Source organism: Mustela erminea, chromosome 3 (assembly GCF_009829155.1).
Source record: "Mustela erminea isolate mMusErm1 chromosome 3, mMusErm1.Pri, whole genome shotgun sequence".
In the NCBI taxonomy this organism is placed as follows: domain Eukaryota; kingdom Metazoa; phylum Chordata; class Mammalia; order Carnivora; family Mustelidae; genus Mustela; species Mustela erminea.
In genome coordinates, this window is record NC_045616.1 from 15154008 (window position 1) to 15174281 (window position 20274).

The window sequence follows — 20274 nt, forward strand, 5'->3', positions numbered from 1 at the left end:
GGATGGTAACTGGTTCAACCCTGGGATTAAGCAAATATTTACTGAGTAAACCATTTCTAAGGCTTAGAATTATTTCCTTTATTTGCTTTTGCAGTCTGAATTTTTTAAAAAATTTGAAAACCTCAAGTAGGGAAAACATGCTTTAATTTCATGAAATGGATTTCTTTAAGACTTTGCCACAGTGACATATTCTTTAAATTATTTCTTAAGATTTCTTTTGCAGCCAACTAAAAAAATATTAATAGGCTTAACCTTGAAGTGACTGCCAAACAAACTATATTTTTTCTACTTAAATTAACATGCTGTTCAGAACACAGCAACTGAGGGGTATAGCTCAGTGGTAGAGCATTTGACTGCAGAACACAGCAAGTACAGTTCAACAATAAATGACTTCAATGCAACAAATAAATGCAATTCTGAGAACAAAATTAGAAATTGTGCAAAAATTTTTCGGGAGCCTGTTAGATGTAGTTTGGAAACAACTAGAAGAATAAAGGAGTAAGAGAACACCTTTTTTTCCTTTCTCTTTTTTAATGAAAACCGTGCACAAAGTTTGACAACAATTTAGGAAAAGGCAAATTCCAGAGACTGAGGTAGTTTCCAGGGTTTTTGTTTGTTTTTTTTTAATCTATTATTTGGTCTACATATGCATATATTTTAAGATCAGTTCTGTTTGCTATTAAAATGTTAGTTCTAATAAATATGCTGCTGGCTTATACAGTTGGTGTCTTTTTAATGAGAAATCCAGCACTCCTACACCCAGATTTTTCTCATGTTTATACATCACATATAGTATATGATACTGTATAAAAAGATAGAAGAACCCCACTTTACAGATGGTCAAAATTGTGGTTTTGCAATCAAATTACAATTGTGATTCCCTTATCTTAAGATATTTTTTAAAAGTGACAGGTATGAAAGTTTTCCACATATTTATTACATAGTCAGAGTTCTTTATCCTTAGAATTTAATATCTGATGAGACAAAATTAAAATAGAAAAGTTTTCTCATGATCATGGCATTTATTAAATCCATCTCAAGTATGTATACCCTGCTGAGCTTTGGTTTAAGGCTTTCACACATGCAAATCTACTTTCAAGGAATCCTCTTCAATGTGAATTTTATAATGATTAGTAAGGGATGACCTCTGGCTGAACAGTTTCCCACATGCATTACATTCATAGGGTTTCTCTCCAGTATGAATTCTCTGATGTGCAATAAGTGATGAGCTCTGTCTAAAAGTCTTCCCACACGTGTTACATTCGAAGGGCTTTTCTCCTGTGTGAATCCTTTGATGCTGAATAAGAGCTGCACTTTGGCCAAAAGAGATCCCACATTCCAGACACCGGTATGGTTTCTCTCCTGTATGGATTCTCTGATGGTTGCTAAGGGATGAGTTACACCTGAATGTTTTCCCACACTCATTGCATTTGTAGGGTCTTTCTCCGGTATGCATCCTCTGATGCTGAATGAGAGCTGAACTCTGTCGGAAGGTTTTCCCACACACTTTGCATTTACACGGTTTCTCGCCAGTGTGAATTCTTTCATGAATGATAAGTGTCGAGTGGGAACTTAAGGCTTTACCACACTCGTTACAGTTATACAGTTTCTCACCGGTATGAATTATCCGGTGTCTGTTAAGTCGTGAAATAGAAGTAAAACCTTTTCCACATTCGTTACATCGATAGGGCTTTTCTCCAGTGTGAATTCTTTCGTGCTGGATAAGAGATGCACTCTGACTGAAGGCTCTCCCACATTCACTGCACTTAAAAGGTTTCTCTCCCGTGTGAATCCTCTGATGATAACGAAGGGATGAGCTCGACTTAAAGGTGTTGCCGCATTCATTACATAAATAGGATTTCTTTCTGAGGTGAATTCTCTGACATCCAGGAAGGGATGTGCTGGCTGCCTTCCTACCTGGATTGTATCTATGGGGATTTTCTCGAGCGTGGATTTTTTGATGTATAAAAAGGCCAGACCTTCTGCTGAAGGATTTACCACATTCTTTACATCGATAGGATTTCTCCACAGTGTGGATTCTTAGATGTTTGCAGAGCGATGCACTGTGGCTGAAAGCTTTCCTACATTCTTTACAGATGTAGGGTTTCTCTCCAGTATGAGTTCTTTGATGCTGAATAAGAGCCGAACTTTGGCTGAAAGCTTTCAAACATTCCTTACATTTAAACAATTTCTCTCCAGTGTGGTTTTTCTGGTGTTTACGAAGGGAAGAATTGTGAATGAAGGCTTTTTCACATATATTACATTTATACCGCTTTTCTGCTGTTTTGATTTTTGGTTGGCTAAGTAAGTTTGAATTCTGCTTGAAGCTATTTCTTTGTATTTCATATTTTGAGGGTGTTCTTTCTCTAGCAACCCTCTGTTGCTTAACAAAGACTGATTTCAGGCCGAAATTTTGGCCAAAGTTGCTATTTTTATGGTTTCTTTCTACAGGGAGGATTTTTGTATGGGTGATTGAAATTATTTGTAAACTTTCATTTTTGTCCTTTTGTTTCTTTAATCTGTCTTCATATATACAGGGTTTTTCTGATAGGAAACTCCAGGGTTCATCCCTTTTGAGTCTTTTCCTTCTTAGCCCCTGAAATGATGAATCTTGGGTTTGAGTTGACTTTGTAGTTTTAGGACTGCTCTTACATCCTGAAAAAAAAAAAAAATCACTAATGATTCACACAGTTGGCTGAGACTTAATGTGTAGAAAGAATAAATACTAATGATATTTAAATAAGGGCTTGCTTTCTGGCTAAAAGATACTAGCAAGAGGAAAAAATAGGAAAGTAACACATATAAAATAATAATGGATGAAGGCAGAAGGACTAGGGTAATTAAAAGAATAAAGGAAGCTCATTTAAGGAAGGCAACCAGGAGAATGAATGGCCTTTTACATTATTTATATGCCATTGTTAAAAGACTTAAAAGACTACATTAAAAGACTTTTACATTATTTATATGCCATTGTTCTCATTTATGTAATGTTTCTAATGTTGAATGTCATTACTCCTTTTTCTACGTGCCAAACTCCTCTGTAGCCTTCAGATTCAGTTCCAATGTTAATTTTTCCATGTACCCTTTTGTGAATCCAGCTCCAACAATCCATTGCCCTTATTATTACCACAGTAAGTGGTATTTTACAAAGTAGGTACCTAAGGGGAAGAACTGTGAGTATATTTAGAGACAGTGAGAAAGCCTTCAAAAAAACTCAGCACCACTGATAGTAAAAACATTAAAGAAAATAAGAATTGATGGATAGTTCCTCAATATGCTAAAATACATATAGTTTGGCCCTAAAACCAGTATCCTATTTAATGAAGAAAGACTAGAAGCATTTCCGCTATGATCAAGAACAAGGGGTGCCTAGCTGACTCAATAGGTAGAGCATGTGACTTTTAATCTTGGGGTTGTGAGTTTGAGCCCCATGTTAGGTATAGAGATTACATAAAAATAAAATCTTAAAAAAAAAAAAAGAACAAGACAAGGATGCCCATTATTTTCACTTCTATTCAACATTCCTAGTAGATGTCTTAATCAATTCAGTTACATAAGAAAAACCAATTAGATGCACAAGGATGAGTAAAGAAGAAATGAGGAAATAAACCTACCACTATTTGCTGGTGTTATAATACCCTATCTACGTAACTCCAGAAAATCAATGATAAAACTTGATCAGTGATGTAGTAGATATAAAATTAACATGCTGAAGTCAATAATCTTCATTGGCACTAACAAAGAATTGGAGGAATGAATTTACAACAAATATTAAAAAAACTTATTATGAGGAAAATTTTTTTTTAAAGATTTTATTTATTTTATTTGACAGAGAGAGAGATCACAAGTAGGCAGAGTGGCAGGCAGAGACAGAGGGGGAAGCAGGCTCCCTGCTGAGCAGAGAGCCCGATGCGGGGCTCTATCCCAGGACCCTGAGATCATGACCTGAGCCGAAGGCAGCGGCTTAATCCACTGAGCCACCCAGGCGCCCTATGAGGAAAATTTTTAATAGCCCTGAATATTAATATACCTAAACAAATGGAAAAACCTCTCCTATTCTTGGATAGAACCACTCAATGTTATAAAAATATAATATTTTTTAAAAAGTATGTAAAGATATTTTAAGTCCTATATAGAGATAGGACTCAGCTTACATTTGAGGACAGATAATTCTTTGGTGTTGGGCTGCCCTGTGCATCATCCTTTCTACCACTCCCGCCCTTCCTCAAGCTGTGACAATCCACAATGTTTCAAATTTGTGTGTGTGTGTGTGTGTGTATGTGTGTGTGTGTGCTTAAAGTTTTCATAATAAACTAAAAACTAAATCTTCTTCCACTTTTCTGTCATTCCTTGCATAAGAGTGAGTGGATTAATCCTTTTCCTCTTAAAGATCATATCTAATAAGAGACTTGCAATTTTAAAAGGTTTCTGCACATGAATTTAAAAATATCAATATACAAAGGAAAATATCTTTAAAAAAATACTTTCACTTAAAAAAAATATACTTCCTAAGTAAAAAATCAGAATGCTTACAGTATGATAAAACTTATTAAAATAGTAAATACCAAAGCTTTCTGGGTAACTGAAGACAATGGTAGGTGGATAGTAAGCAAACTGTCAAACTTCACCAAATGATAAGAAATAACTTTATAACTGTGAGACTTCTTTTTTTGTTTATTAAAATTTTTATTTAAATTCTAGTTAACATATAGTGTAATACTGATTTCAGGAGTAGAATTTACATATAACACCCACTGCTCATCCTAACAAGTGCCCACCCATCACCCACTTCTAAGTGTTGATGGAAGGTTTTACCACACTCATTACTAGCTAACTGTGAGACTTCTATCCAAATCCTCCTCTTCCACATTACTTGAGAAAGAAGAAAGAAAATGCCAAACCTTGTAAAATAAATGTGAGTCAAAAGAGTAGTAAGTGGACATTAAGGAAGATGGCAGAGTAGGAAGCTCCAGGATTCTGTTTCCCCACCTAAGACAACAAATGAACTGGCAGAATCTGGCTGCTCCAATGATTTTGAAACTGTGGAATCTAACTGAAGGCTGGCAGCTTCTAGGGCAAAGCCTGGTTGATAAATGGTAGGTAGTTTCAGTCGCTAGCCCCTACCCATGCCTCAGCCCCCAGCTCCATGGCAGGCAGCTATACTGACAGTCCTTAGGTGGCTTGCAGAAGCTAGGGTGAAAAGAGCCTTGTTCTTCAATTACTGTAGATCTGGGTTCTGACTGAGGATTATTGCTTGGGGTCATGGAGGTACAGACACAAAGGCAACCTGCCATTGTTGCCCCACTGGCTGAAGCAGCTGCCAGGGGATTTAAGGGTCAGAGCCTGTCTTCTCCCTACCCTCTCCCATTCACATTTTACCTTTTTCCCACATTGGGCAATCATTTAAGTATAAGGACAACCAAAACTAACTGCATACATGGGAAATTTAGAAAGTCACCATACATGCCAAGGGAAAGGTAGAAGCTCAGAAAAGACATGAGAATACCTTTGGTTTATATCTCAGGCCGGTCCATGGCACAGAGACCCCTGACAACAATAAAAAATTAGTTATATGTAAAAATACATGTATTCATATATACAACTATCATTTTTCCCTGTTGTAAAGTGATTTTACTGAATTGATTTGGACATACTGTAGGTCAAATAATATTTTCCAAAGATAACAATTATGGACTTTTAAACTTGACATAGGATTAGTAGCTTCAGCAGTATTAGTCATATTCCCCATCAACAACATGATAAAATAATTCAGTTATGTAGGAATACAGAACTCTAGGACTAGCTGGAAACGTGGAAATCACTTAGCATAATATTTTCATTTCATGAGAAAACTAGACTCAAATATTAAGCAATTTACCCAAATTCAAATATCTTATAGTAATAAAGCTGGCCTGGAAGAGGCTTTCCCAAATAACTGAAGTAGCCCTCTCTTTGTGAAAAGGAGGAAATATATGAGAAGGAAATCACTCTGGGGAAGGGGAAGAATCTAGTTCCCAGAGTTATGACATTATAAAATTCAAATGTCTAGTTGGCAACAAAGAATCAGAAGGCACACACACAAAAAAAGATATGACTCATTCAGAGCAACAAAATAAATAGACAAAAAATATCTATGAGGAAGAAATAAAGATGGATATACTACACAAAACCTTTTTTTTTTTTTCTTAAGATTTTATTTGACAGAGAGAGGCAGCAAGAGAGGGAACAGAAGCAGGAGGGTGGGAGAGGGAGAATCAGGCGTCCTGCTGGGCAGGGAACTCAATGGGGGGCTCGATCCCAGGACTCTGGCATCATGACCTGAGACAAAGGCAGATCCTTACTGCCTGAGCCACCCAGGCACCCCACACAAAAACTTTTAAACAACACTTTTCAAGATGCTCAGGAGAGCTTAAAGAAAGATATGTAAAGCCCATGAAAATGAATTTTTCAAAAAATGAAATATCAATAAAGAGATAGAAAAATAGAAAACACAGAAAGAAAGCAAAATGAAATTCTGGAGTTGAAAAGTATAATAACTGAAAATTTCACTAGAGAAACTAAAAAATCAGATTTCAGCAGGCAGAAAAATCAGTGTACTTGAAGATAAGCCATATTAAAATTACTGAATCTGAGGATGAACAACAAAAAATATTGAAGAAAGTGGAGAGATCCTAAGAGATCTGTGGGACACCATCAAGTGGACCAAAATAGCATTGTGGGAATCCTAAAAGGGAAGAGGAAAGAGGGGAGAAGGATCATTTGAAGACAATGGCTGAAAACTTCCCAAATTTGATTTGAGAAAGGAATCTACAAATTTATGAAGCATAATGAACTCCAAAAAGAATAAAGTCAAAGAGACCAACAATGAGACATATTATCACCAAACTGTCAAAACCCAAAGCCAAAAAGAGAATATTGAAAGCAGCAAAAGAGAAACAAGACTTATACAAATGATCTTCATTAAGATTATCCGATTTCTCATCAGGAACTTTGGAAGCAAGAAAGTATTGGGTTGATATAGTCTGTGTGCTGAAAGAAAAAAAAAAAAACCTCAAAAGGGAATTCTCCATCTGGTAAACCATCCTTCAAAAATGACAAAGAGGGGCGCCTGGGTGGCTCAGTTGGTTAAGCCTCTGCCTTTGGCTCAGGTCATGATCTCAGGGTCCTGGGATTGAGCCCCACATCGTAGTCTCTGTCCAGCAGGGAGACCACTTCCCTTCCACCCCCGCCTCTCTGCCTACTTGTGATCTCTGCCTGTCAAATAAATAAATAAAGTATTTTTTTTTTTAAATCATTAGGCTGTGCTTTAAGGCACACAATGTATAATGATGCAGTCTGTGACAACAGTAACTAAAAGGGGATGAGGATGCAAGTATATAGAAGCAGAGATTTTATACATTATTGTACTTAAGGTGGTATAAATTCAAATCACAGTGTTATGAATTTTGGATGTTAAATATAAGCCCAATGCTAACCAAAAAGAAAATACCTACATAATATATATAAAAGAAAATTGGAGGGGAATTAAACTATTTATCAACTAAACACAAAAGGAAACAGTAATGCAGGAAATCAGGGACAAAGAGATATAAGGTGTATAGAAAAAAAAAGCCAAATGGCAGAAGTGAGTCCCTTATATCAGTAATTACTTCAAATATAAATACATTAACTTAATTATCCAGTCAAAATACAGATATTGGCAGAATGGGGGAAAAACCCATAATCTAACCAAATCTTATCTATAAAAGACTGGCTTCTTTTCTTTTTTCTTTCTATTGAAGAATGATTAACATACAGCTATCTAAGTTTCATATACAAAATAATGAGTTAGCAATTCTGTACATTACTCAGTGCTTATAAAATGGATATACTCGTGGGGGCTCCTGGGTGACTCAGTGGGTTAAGCCTCTGCCTCAGCTCATGTCATGATCTCAGGGTCCTGGGACTGAGCCCTGCATCCAGCTCTCTCTGCTCAGCGGGGAGCCTGCTTCCCTTCCTCTTTCTCTGCCTGCCTCTATGCCTACTTGTGATCTCTCTCTCTGTCAAATAAATAAACAAAATCTTTTAAAAAAGTAGGTGCACTCTTGATCCTCTTTATCTCTTTCACCCCTCTTCCCACCCACCTCAACTACCAGTTTGTTCTCTGTAATTCAGAGACTGTTTTTTGTTTGAATAGAAGATTCACTTTAGAGCCAAAGATACAAATAGGTTGCAAGTGAGATGATAGAAAGCTACTTCATGCAAATAGAAGCACCAAAAGAGAGCTGGACTGGCTATACTAGTATCAGATAAAATAAACTTTAGGAAACAAGTTATAAGAGACAAAGGATGATGTATAGTCATAAAAGGTTCAATTCAGCAAGAAGACATTAAAATTACAAACATTTACATACCTAATAACACATCCTCAAAACACATGAAGTAAAAATTTACAAAACTGAAGGGAGAAATAGTTGGAGATTTCAATGCCCTACCTTCCATAAGGAATAAAACAACCAGACGAAAAGAAGTAGTAAGGGACTTGAACAACACAATATACCAACTGGAACTAATGGATACATACAGAACGTGCTATCCATCAAAAACAGAGACAAACCAAAAAACAGACTTAACTACGGAGAACAAACTGATGGTTACCAGGTAGGAGGTGGGGGGTAGGGGGAATTGGTGAAACAGTTGATGGGAATTAAAGAGTACACTTCCCAAGATGAACACAGAAATGGAGAGAAGTGTTGAACCATTATATTGTACACCTGAAACTATTATAACATTGTATGTGACCTATACTGGAATTTGAAAGGGAGGAAGAAAAAGAGAGAGAAACAAACAAACAAAAATGGGCAAAGGACTTAAACAGACATTTGCCTATAGGAGATATATCGGTGGCCAATAAGCACATGAAAAGACCACTTAACATCATTAATCGGTAGGGAAATATAAATCAAAAACCACCAGATACCACTTTAAATCCATGAGGATGGCTATGGATAACAGAAACAAAAGAAACCAGAAAATAACAAATACTGGCAAGGATATGGAGACTTTGAAACCCTAGCTCCATTGCTGGTGAGAATGTAAACTAATGTGGCCACAATGGAAAATGGTATAGTAGTTCCTCAGAAAGTTAAGTAGAGAATTACCAAGTGATCCAGCAATTCTGTTCCAATGTACCCAAAAGAACCAAAAGCAGGGATCCAAAGAGGTATTTGCACACTCACATTTGGAGTAGCATTATTCACAAGATCCAGAAGATGGAAATCATCCAAATATCCAGACCAAATGATAGACCATGTGTGGCGCAGACATGTAATGGAATACTGTTCAGCCCTAAGACAATGGAATGCTGACAGATGTACAATGTAGATGAACCTTGAAGACACGATGTGGAATGAAATAAGCCAGCCACAAAATGACAAGTGTCCTAAGATTCCAATTCTTTTTTTTTTTTTTTTAAGATTTTACTTATTTATTTGACAGAGATCACAAGTTGGGAGAGAGGCAGGCAGAGAGAGAGAGGGAAGCAGGTTCCCTGCTGAGCAGAGAGCCCAACATGGGGCTCGATTCCAGGACCCTGAGATCATGACCCAAGCCAAAGGCAGAGGCTTTAACCCACTGAGCCACCCAGGCACCCCTATAAGATTCCAATTCTATGTGGCTCCTAGGAGTCGAACACAGAGACAGAGAACAGTGATTAGCAGGGGCCTGGAGACAGGTGGGTGGAGAATTAGTGTTTAGTGGGAAGAGAGTTTCAGGAAGGGATTAGAGAGGACTTCTGGCACCTGGATGGTGGGGATGGTTGCACGGCCTTGGGAACGAGCTGAATGCCACCAAACTGTACACTTAAAAACAGTCAAAATGGCAAATTCTATGTTACGTGTGTTTTACCATAATAAAAAATTATGAGGGGACAATAAGAAGTTTGGCAACACTAGATAAACTGGAACCTCCATGCCTGCATAGCGGGTGGGAAGGTGAAAGTACAGTTGCTCTGGAAAATGCTGTGGTGGGAGCTCCAAAGGGAAAGAGGGCTCCCTACCTTTTCCTCAAAGCATTTCTTTGAGAAAATTTGCATTTCTAAATCCTTCCTCTGTGCTTTTGATATGAAATGAATATAAACCTGTGAACACTATAAGCCTCTGGGAACTTTATAGCCTAAGGATGTTCTTGGTTGTTAAGCAGGCTCCACCGGGTGCAGAGCCCAATGTGGGGCTTGAACTCACAACCCAGAGGGCCAGACCTTGGCTGAGATCATGAGTCAGATGGTTAACTGCTTAACCAACTAAGCCACCCAGGCCCCCACCAAGGATGTTTTTCTTAAGCTCCTGGGAGCCATCTCTTTGAAATGTAAACATCAAGAAGGAAGCCAGGAGAGGTTTTCTGAAGGGAAGTGAGGTGGCCTGATTTACCTTTTTTTTTTTTTTTTTTTTTTAAAAAGATTTTATTTATTTATTTGACAGAGAGAGATCACAAGCAGGCAGAGAGGCAGGCAGAGAGAGAGAGGAGGAAGCAGGCTCCTGCCGAGCAAAGAGCCCGATGAGGGACTTGATCCCAGGACCCTGAGATCATGACCTGAGCCGAAGGCAGCGGCTTAACCCACTGAGCCACCCAGGCGCCCCTGATTTACCTTTTAATAGAGCATTCTTGCAGCTATGGGAACAGGTTGGTGGCAGGAAGGAGGTGCAGGGCCAGCAAGGGTACTGCTGGGGAGAGGGGGCAGGGGACAAGGACAAGGCTGACTAAACACAGTAGAGGCGCCTATGAGTATCCGCTCTCCGCTTTCACCTCCTCAGAGATTCTTCTTTAAACCCCCGCCTGCTGGGTCGCTGCGCTGCTAAGGGCAGCACCTTTGTGCAAGTTAGAAAAAGAGGCCCCACCCTCTGTGTGGGGCAGCCCCAGGGACCCCTCCGCTGACCACGCAGCCGGGTTTCAGTCCCCCCACCAGGCTTCTTGCGCTGAGATGACAAAGGAGGAGAAAGTGACAGGAAAGAAAAGCACATTTTCACTGGAAGGTTAACTGTTTACCCAGATCATACCCGCATTTTTAAATTTTAGATTTCAGGACTATTTCCGCATTCGGGCATAGAGCTAACTCATGATGTAGCGGCTGGTTTAATGGCCTCATTACAACTCTTCCGGCAAAGCACCCCCCGCAGGTGTGCTCCCTTCTCAGCAAGAGACTCAGAGGAGACACACACCCCTCCTGCCAGCGTCTTCACCTCTCACTTCAAACATCTCCCCCGTGACCCTTTGTTTTTCTGTTTTTCCTATTTGCGAATAGCTTTGAAAAATTTTTTTAAAGGGGGGGGGGACATTGGGAGGCCGCTAGAGGTGCCCCGAGTCCACCCTGGAGCATGGGCTTTTCGGTCACCAGCTGCGGGAGGGGCAGGTTTCAGGTCTGTCCAGAGTTAACCACCTGAGCTACATCCAGAACACCCCATCCTTCACGCGTGCTTAGGGTGAAGCCAGCTGCACTCCGGAGGGAAGCCATTCCGAGGCTGCATTAGTCCTGGCAGATGGAGACTCGCCAGGGGTGCTGGACGGACAGACAGACACACGCAGGCACTCCCGGGGCGCCCCGGGGTGACTGCCATCTCTGCAGGAGAGGAGGTGCATCCTGTCCAGGGACATGCACGTACCAGTCGGCTGCACTGTCCTTCCTTCCTCCCGGCGCCCACCTGTGGTCCACCCTCAGGGACATGTCCCCAACACCGAGGAGGAGGCTACTGAGGACTCCAGCCCCGTTGCCCGGGGGCCCCAGCGTCTCTCAGCACAGCTCCAGACTCCAGACTCTGGTCACACTTTTACTCCCCGGAACCCACCAATGACTCACTTCACTAAGAGAGATGCGTTCCTGGATGGGAGGCTCCCGAGGTGCGGGGAAAGGGACAGAGACTTCCTTCTCTTCCTCAGATCTTTCCTGCCGGCTGCCCAGATGCCACCCTGCCAAGCCTCGGCTGATTCATGGATTCCTGCCTGCTCTAGGCACTTGACGGCGGCCTCTACCCACTTCCCAGACCTCGTGTCTTTCTCCCAAACCAGAGTAAGATAGACAGACAGACACACAGGTGGTTTCCACAGCAGAAACCTCAGAGTATGGTGGGAAGCAGGCTCCGTTGCCCTGGGGGCTTGGGGAGGGAGAACACCCAGCCTGCAGCTCCTCTGCGGGGCCCACGGATTGAGAGGCCATCACTGACGCATCTGGACCTGACAACAGCGGGGAGGAGCCCTCACTTCCACACCAACAGGCCCCCCCTCAGCCTTCAGGCTGCTCTCAGCAGTGTACACCTGGGGCCCTGGTAAGACTACTTCCTAGTCCCCAGGCTCCTGGCCTGGCTCTCAGACACAGACCAGATCCTGTGTCCAGGCTCCCCCGCGCTGTGTGGGATCTGGTCCCTGCAGAGCTCTCCTGGCTCACGGCAGCACCCACTGGCTTCCTTTCTCTGGAATCAGGTGGACCTTTCCTGTGGCTGGACCCGGCTCCACATCCTCCGATCCCACCTCCTTGGGAAGCCTCTGCCTACACCGCCCCTTCTGCTGCGCACGCTCACACACTCTGCAGCCATCCTATGGGGTCATTCTACACCCTGTGTGCGCTCAGTGCACCGTCACTTGTCTCCCCACCCAGCCGTGACCTCTAGCCGGCAGAACCTGCATCTTTCTGTCCAATGTTGCATGGCCAGTGCCCAGCACAGAGCTCACGTACGTACCATCCATTAGGGGACAGGAAAGTAGGGGATGGGGACTCAAACTTGGATCCTCCCGCACTCATCAGCTCTCTGTCCCCAGCTTCCCTGTCAGCTGCCTCTCCCGTTATTCTCCTCTGATGACTTCTCAGGCTCAGCCAGAGTCGTCTTTCCTAACCCACCTTGTAAACGGTGAGGTTTCCTGGGATTCTGTCCTCTGCTCTGTGCCCTCACCTGGTCAACTTGAGGCATCAAATGCCACCTTTGTACTGAGGGCTCCCTGACCTGCCTTCGGAGTTCCCATAGACCTCATACAGCTGTCGACCAGCATCTCTCCCCAGGCATTCCTCCCCAGTGAGACCCATCCCACAGCAAACTCACCCTACACCCTTAACAAAGGGACCCCCTCTCCCTCCCTCCGGACCCCAGTGCCCATACCTTTGTCCCACCCTAGAAACATCTCGCCTACCTTACTGCAAGTGTTTCCGGGAAGATTCCCCATCAGCTTTTCCCTCACTTTCAATCTACCCCCCACCATGCTTCAAAGTGACTATTCTTATTAAACTCAAATTACATAAGGATTTCATCAATCTATTCTCTACGAAATATTAAGATTACATACAACTAAAGCCCTCTTTCGTCCTGCCCCTTCTCAATCCCATTCCATGTGGAGCTCCTGGCACCAGCTCAGGTGTGTCCCCCCAGCCTCTGTCTGACTTCTGCACACATTACACACGCACATACAGCCACGTCATCGCCCTTCAGCACCAACAGTGACACAGCAGTAGCTGCCTCCTGCACCATGCCAGCTCTGTCCACACCAGCTGCTCTTGTCTCCGACAGTGGCCCTCGACGCAAGAGCGGTGACTCGCTGCAACTTCTCCAGCCACGTCCTTACCAGAGGACATTTACACTATTCCACATTTAAGTCAATTTTTCTAAAATACCCAGAACTCCAGTCTTCCGCTGAAAATCTTTCATTTCCATGGGACGGTCCCATGGCGGAGACTCTTGTCAAAGCCCAGTGTAATGCAGCTTAGCTAGCTTTCTGACACCCTTTCCTTCCTCGGTTCCTTCTCTCACATACCCTGAGCCTCGGTCAGACTGATTCTCCGCCATTCCTTAAATACACTGTTTGCTGACTGAATCCGCGATGTGCAGCCCTCCGCTGAAAACAGGGACGAATAAGAAGAGCTCCTGAGAGATTCATTTGGGAAGTGATTACCAGAGAGTAAGAGAAAGCTCGTGTCTGGGGCCTGAGTGTCCCCTCTCTGCCACTTCTCCAGGACAGAGGCCCCGGAGAAATCTTCCTGACCAACATCTCTGAGCTGAACCGTCCACTTACCTCAAGACTGCTGCCTGCGCCCATCCCCCACCGCTCGGTCCCACCCACTCACCTAGAGAGGGGCCTCCAGGACTTTCTTTCTCTACCTTCCAGGGATCTTCTCCTTGCTGCAACAGGGAGATCACTCTTGGTTTGGAAAACAGGAGTCCTGCTCAGAGACAAGAAAAAGAAAAGAGAAAGATAAGACTTGGTTTTCTTTAGACTCAAAGACGCATCATGGATCTGAGTGGAAAACGCATGGGATGGTACAAAGAGCTCCACTGGGGTGTTCCAGCCATGCCCCCGTGACGTGAGGGAGTGTGTGAGGGGAAAGGCAAGGGGCCTGTAGGGTGTGGCCTTGTGGGAAGTAGCTGCAGGTTAGAGATGCCGGATACACAGGCAGCTCTGGTTACTGGAGTACCCATGGCTTGCCACAGAAGAGGGAACATATTAGATTTACAGACTAAATGTTTGTAAACAGGTACCCACACCAAGTGCCCTGTTTAAAATGAGAAAGCACCATCTGACCCTCTTTCAAAGATGGATTATACACATTTGTCAGGCTGGAAGGGAGAATTGGGAAAGGCTGGCGGCAGGGTAATGAAGACGGTTGAGGGATGCTTTCTGCTGTGAGCTGAGCAAACAAATCACAGAAAATCACAGCAGGAAATGTTGCCTAACTATGAGGGAATTTCTAACATACAAGTATGTCAGCTATCCCACATGTGGGACAAATCCATGCCTATAGTGGGAAAGAAGCTTTAAATATTTATTTACAATGTGCATAACCCCAAGGCCAAATTCAGCTGAAAGTTCCTGATGCCCCACGGCTTTTATGCAGGGAAGCCGGTGCTGACTTATGGTACTGTCTGACTTGTTCATCTACAGGGAAAATTCCCTTACCCAGTGAGACCAGGTTACTGTAGTTCTCCAGCATCACTTCCTGGTACACGTTTCTCTGAGAAGGACCCAGCTTCTTCCACTCATCCCGTGTAAAGAGCACAGCCACATCCTCGAAGGTCACCGACACCTGTAATGACAAGCCATCCCAGCTCACCCAGGACCTCCCATCGCACAGGGTAAAAGTGGTGGCAGTTGCTGGGGAGGACGGGCTGCCATGAAAGGCTTCTGATGTCATTCTTGTTTCTTAAGGTTTCAGGTTATTTCTTGTTCAATGAACCATTGGCCAGTGACAAATACATACTGAGCTGCATAAAGTCTTACCAGGCCCAGTATTAACCACTATAAGGAGATGCAGGGAGGAATTAAGACCACTGGAATGTTAATTAGAATAATCTTGCAGATGGGGATATGATAATACATATTAAAATCTTTAAAATGTGTTTATTCTTTAACTCACCAATTATTATATTTCTACTATAATGAGCAGTACACAAAAGTGCACACAGAGCATTTATCATGGTTTTAGTAATACCAAAAAAATGAGAAACAAGCTAGGTCATCACGGATGATGAAGGGCAGGGTCACTAACAGAAGGCACTCTCTGAGTGCCACTGAAGCTGGAGGACAGAAATAATGGAAACTGAAATCTCTCTCTTCTCCCAAATGCTTTATACAGGCCAGGTACAATCCCTAGAGCTTTCTATTGATCTTTCTTTTTTCTAATTCAGTTACCTATTAATCTTTAATATAATCTTTATCTAAAAGCCACAACAACCCTAAGAGAAGATATTATCACTGTCTCCATTTACATGACAGAAAAGAGCCACGGAGAGGATAAATTTGCCTGAAGTCTCACAGCTAGTCAGTGGGAGACCTGGGATTCCAGTCCAGGGACATGTCCAAGGCTTCATTCTTAACTGCAGAAATGCCTCCCACAACCTATTACATAGAGCTATTAAATAAATGAGATAATCCATACAATGTAATTAATACCATGTCTGGGGCCTACCAAAGCTTCAGATGTTAGCTATTGTCACATCAATATAAAATACTATGCAACCAGTGCAACTGATGGTTAAGTCAGTATCTGTTAAAAAGACATCTATGATCATGTTAAATACAAATATTTATATTTGTTATATATCAGTGTGTAGTTTGTACTCATTTCTGATAAAAGTTTATATATATATATATATATATATATATATGAGAATGATGCTGAGAGATATATAACAAATGATTGGCAGTGATTATCTCCAGATGGTGGGGTTAAGGGTGATTCTACTTTCTTTTGAATATATGAAAAAATTAACATACATATGACCCTTGAACAAGGAGGGGGTTAGGGGCCCTGACTTCACACGCAGTCGAAAATCTACATTTAACTTTGGATTCCCCCAAAACATAACTACTAATAGCCTACTGTGGACTGGAAGACTTCCTGATAAAGTAAACAGTCGATAAACACATATTCTGCATGTTATATGTATTATATACTATATTCTTACACTAAAATAAACTAGAGAAAAGAAAATGTTATTGAGAAAATCATAAGGGGCGCCTTGGTGGAATCAGTTGGTTAAGTCTCTGACTCTTGATTTCCACTCAGGTCATGCTCTCAGAGTCATGGGATCGAGCCCCACATCATGCTCTGTGCTCAGCACAGAATCTCCTTGAGATTCTATCTCTTTTCTCTGTCTCCACTCAACTACTTGTGCTCTCTCTCTCTCAAACAATAAACCAAAAAAGAAGCACAAGAGAAATACATTTACAGTACTCTACTGTATTGATCGAAAAAAATTCATGTGTAACTGAACCTGCCCAGTTCAAACCTGTGTTGCTCAAGGGTCAATTCTACACACACATGTATCTACACGTCTATGCATACATACATGCATATTTTATTCTCTACAATGTTTACCATGATTATAAAATATCTATATGGTAAGAAAAACACTGAATTATTTACATATTGGGGAGGAATATAAGAAATAATTTTTGCTCTCAAAGAATTTACATCCAGCTGGCAGACAAGATAAACACCTTGGATCAATGAAAGAAGAATGTGTACTTGGGCAGGACTGTATACCATCTCCCAGCAATATCCTCATTTTAGAGATGAGGACCAGAAGGTCCAGGACAGTCAAGACCAAAGGCCACCTACTTTACCAGCAGCAGAGGCAGGACAATAATTAAAGTCTTCTGTTAAGCCAGCACTTGGTATATTCTCTCTTTGGTCTTAAACGCCCATTGCCGGGCTTTACCCACAAGCCCATGCAGTAGGGGCACATGGGAGCAAGTGAGGTTAGGGAAAATGCCACATGCATTCACTCCCCTGCAGGGTTGGAGAAGATTCTGGGCAAGAGAGCAAGGTTAGTCTGTGGGAACTGGAGGGGAAAGCTTTGAAATATGCACTGGCCAGTCCCAGCCCAAAGATCAACCACCACAACATTTCATGGGCCCCAAATCAACACAACAGTGGAGAAGAGCTCTGGCAACACGGGGTTTGGGGCTGCCCTGGGATCTGAAAGAGGCACCAGGGGAATGGCTGCGTAGTGACAAGCCTGGACCCAGAGGCCAGACACACTGCACTGGGGTTTGAATTTAGGTTACTGGATGTCTCTGAGCCTCAAGTTTGCTATGTGAAACATGGGAATGATCATTGCTGCGCGAGCGTGGGCATGAAAACAAAGGCCACACCCTCAGGCAGACACCCAACACTGTGATTGTCAGATGCAGATGAGCAATGAAAGGACAAGTCCCAGCAATACGGTCCAGCAGGTCCCATCTGTCGACATGAGTGGTATCATCACTTCAGTAACACCATCCGGCTCCCATGACCACCCCTTGTTGGGTGTCTGCTAGTGCCCAGCCCTTATCCAAACACTTCCCATGCACTGACTCGCGTGACCCTCTCACCTGTCCCATGAGGTCAGCATGTTTGTTATTCCCATTGTCCAGGTGAGGAAACAGGCACATCTGTCCAGGGCCCACAAACAGTAACCAAGGAGATGGGTTCAAGCCCAGCAGTCTGGCTTTAAGCTCTGCTTCCTACCCACCGGAGACCCTGCCTTCTCCACTCCTGATATCCTGTACACCCTCCATGCTCCCTCCTGGGGAGTCTTCTCTCTGCCCTTGGAGTTCAGAGATCTCTCCAGCTGTGTACCCTCCAACACGGCTATTCCTTGTTCAAGCATGGCTCACCTGGACTGGGTCCCTCCCCCATTTCCAACAATAGAAGGGTGAAAATGGCAGGTCGAGAAAAGTTTTCAAGAGAGTACAGAAATAAAGAACATAATCCACAAAGTAAAGAGGGAGAAAAAATGGACAATGATGGGTTGGAGAAGCCTAGGGAGGTTATCCTTAAAAAAAAAACAAAAACAAAAACAAAAAAAAAACAAGGGTAGGAAGGGAGACCAGGGCGAACCAAGGAAGCAGGGCCAGAAAGGAGCTGCCGTGTGTGTGTGTGTGTTTTGTCCCCATGTGGCATCTCACCTATCAAGTTAGTAATCATACATTGAATTGAGACTGATGAATAAAAAGAAGTGTCTGGGGGCACCTGGGTGGCTCAGTGGGTTAAAGCCTCTGCCTTCCGCTCAGGTCAGGATGTCAGGGTCCTGGGATTGAGTCCCACATCGGGCTCTCTGCTAGGTAGGGAGCCTGCTTCCCCCCACCCCCCACCCCCGGCCTGCCTCTCTGCCTACTTGTGATCTCTGTCAAATAAATAAATAAAATCTTTTTAGAAAAAGAAAAAAGAAGTATCTGTTAGGAAAAGAAAAGGGAAACACTAGACATGGATTGTCAGGGAGGAGGCAAACATTCCCTACAGAATCCACCCTCCCGCTGGGTGGACTGACTCTTGAAGGAGGAAAGGGCTTGGGCTCCAGGTCCTGCAGAAGACTGCATGCAGCAGAGAACTTTGATTTGAGAATTAAAAAAAAAAAAAAAAAAAAAAAATCTGTCTCTAAGACCAAAGATGTCAATGAACTCACATGAGATCTTGCTTCCCTCGGTCCAAGAGCCATATCTTCTTTCTGGGCTCTTCCCTGAGGATGGGTAGAGTCTCCAGAAGACAAATCTGAAAGAGGAAAAAGGGAGCCAGGACGGAGAAGCCCCTTTTGGTTTCCTCCTCTTCTGCTTTCCAGCCCTGAGAATCACCAGCTCTGAAATCCTTCCACCACCTGAGAACTGAGGCCACGTGCCCTCGGAGAGGGAAGTCAGAAGGAGCTGGAGCTGGACAGGCCCAGACACACGCCAGCCCAACGTGGGCCGGGGCCCAACTCTTCCCCCTGCGGCTCAGAGAAAAAAGACTAGGACTCCAGCTTCAGTAGCAGCAACAACCCACTGAACCTGCCCCAGGGGCCAGGCACGGCTCACATCGTTCAGTCCCGCAGCATTGCTGCCATTGTCCACGCCTATTTTACAAATCAGGAAACTGAGGGCAGAGTGGGAGCCACTCTCCCCAGTGCACACAGCCAGTGAGGGTGCACCGGGATCCGTACCGCGCGTCTCCACAGCACCGGCTCTAACCTCACCGCCGGCAGGGTACAATTCTTCTCCACCTCAAGCTGCACCCGCCCCCAACTCCTCCCCCTGTTGTCAAGGAATCTCCTTCCAGGTTTTTAGAGAAAAGTGCTTGGGAAACGGATGACAGCAGTTTTCCGACGGCGGCCGGAGGGCTGCCGTCTGGGGGAGCAGGCACAGAGACCGAAATCCTGGGCTCCAGTCCAGATTCTGCCGTGGGGGGAGAGGGAAGCCGGCAACTCACTTCTATCGGAAAACACATCTCTTAGCCTGCAGCCCGGGAAGGCAGTAGCGCCGGGGAGGGGTGGAAACACAGTTCCTCGCGTTCACTGACAGCCGGGAGCAAATCCAAACGCCGGCAGGGCAGGCAGGTAGCGCGCCGGGCACGGGTCGGGAGGGAGTAGGGGAGTGACCGGGGCCTGGGCAGGTGGGGACAAGTGCCCGACCTGCCGCGGTCAGGGGCACGTCCGCCGGACGGCTGGTGCGGTGGTGCCAACCTTTGGCCCCCATTGCGTGCTCCTACAAAGGCCCCACTGGCGCGCCTCCGGCCTGTGTCCCGAGCCCCGGCGCAGGATCCTCCCAAGGCCGGGGTCCTCCCCTCTGTCCCGCATTCCACCGACCTTCCGCCGCTCACCTCGCCCAGGCCTCGGGGTGTCGGGGTCTGCGCCTCCTGGCAGTGCTCCGCAGGCGGAGGCTCCGGCACTGCCCGGATGGACAGCAGCCCGGGGTCGGGACCCCTTCTCCCGGTCTCTAACCTCACTGGGCTGAACTCAGGCCGGGAGCCTTGCGCTGCAAAAGCCGGCTGTCCAGAGAGGCGGGGCAGGGGGCGAGTTAGGGACG

At 44.0% G+C, this 20274-nt stretch overlaps 1 protein-coding gene across 3 annotated transcripts; it reads right to left on the reverse strand.

The window, feature by feature from the left end:
- Window positions 1–511: 511 nt before the first annotated feature.
- On the reverse strand, window positions 512–20274 carry LOC116585929 (zinc finger protein 354B). 3 transcript variants are annotated; one of them, XM_032335340.1, is made up of 5 exons: window positions 20069–20274; window positions 18903–18988; window positions 14911–15037; window positions 14081–14176; window positions 512–2655 (listed from the first exon to the last, which is right to left on the reverse strand). In XM_032335340.1, exons 2-5 carry the CDS (start codon window positions 18933–18935, stop codon window positions 1076–1078), a joined length of 1836 nt encoding a protein of 611 aa, XP_032191231.1. In that variant the 5' UTR covers window positions 18936–18988; window positions 20069–20274; the 3' UTR covers window positions 512–1075. The 3 variants fall into 3 exon arrangements, with proteins under 3 accessions (XP_032191231.1, XP_032191232.1, XP_032191230.1); XM_032335341.1 differs by having other exon boundaries at window positions 20055–20274; XM_032335339.1 differs by having other exon boundaries at window positions 18903–20274.

What these genes read in the sequence shown, in the direction of transcription:
- LOC116585929 (XM_032335340.1), bottom strand. Translation starts at nt 18,935, where the DNA reads ATGGCTCTTGGACCGAGGGAAGCAAGATCTCAT. An exon ending in CGAGGGAAGCAAGATCTCAT is followed by an intron (nt 15,038 to 18,902) that starts GTGAGTTCATTG and finishes TTGTCATTACAG; the next exon opens with GTGTCGGTGACCTTCGAGGA. An exon ending in CAGTAACCTGGTCTCACTGG is followed by an intron (nt 14,177 to 14,910) that starts GTAAGGGAATTT and finishes GTCTCTGAGCAG; the next exon opens with GACTCCTGTTTTCCAAACCA.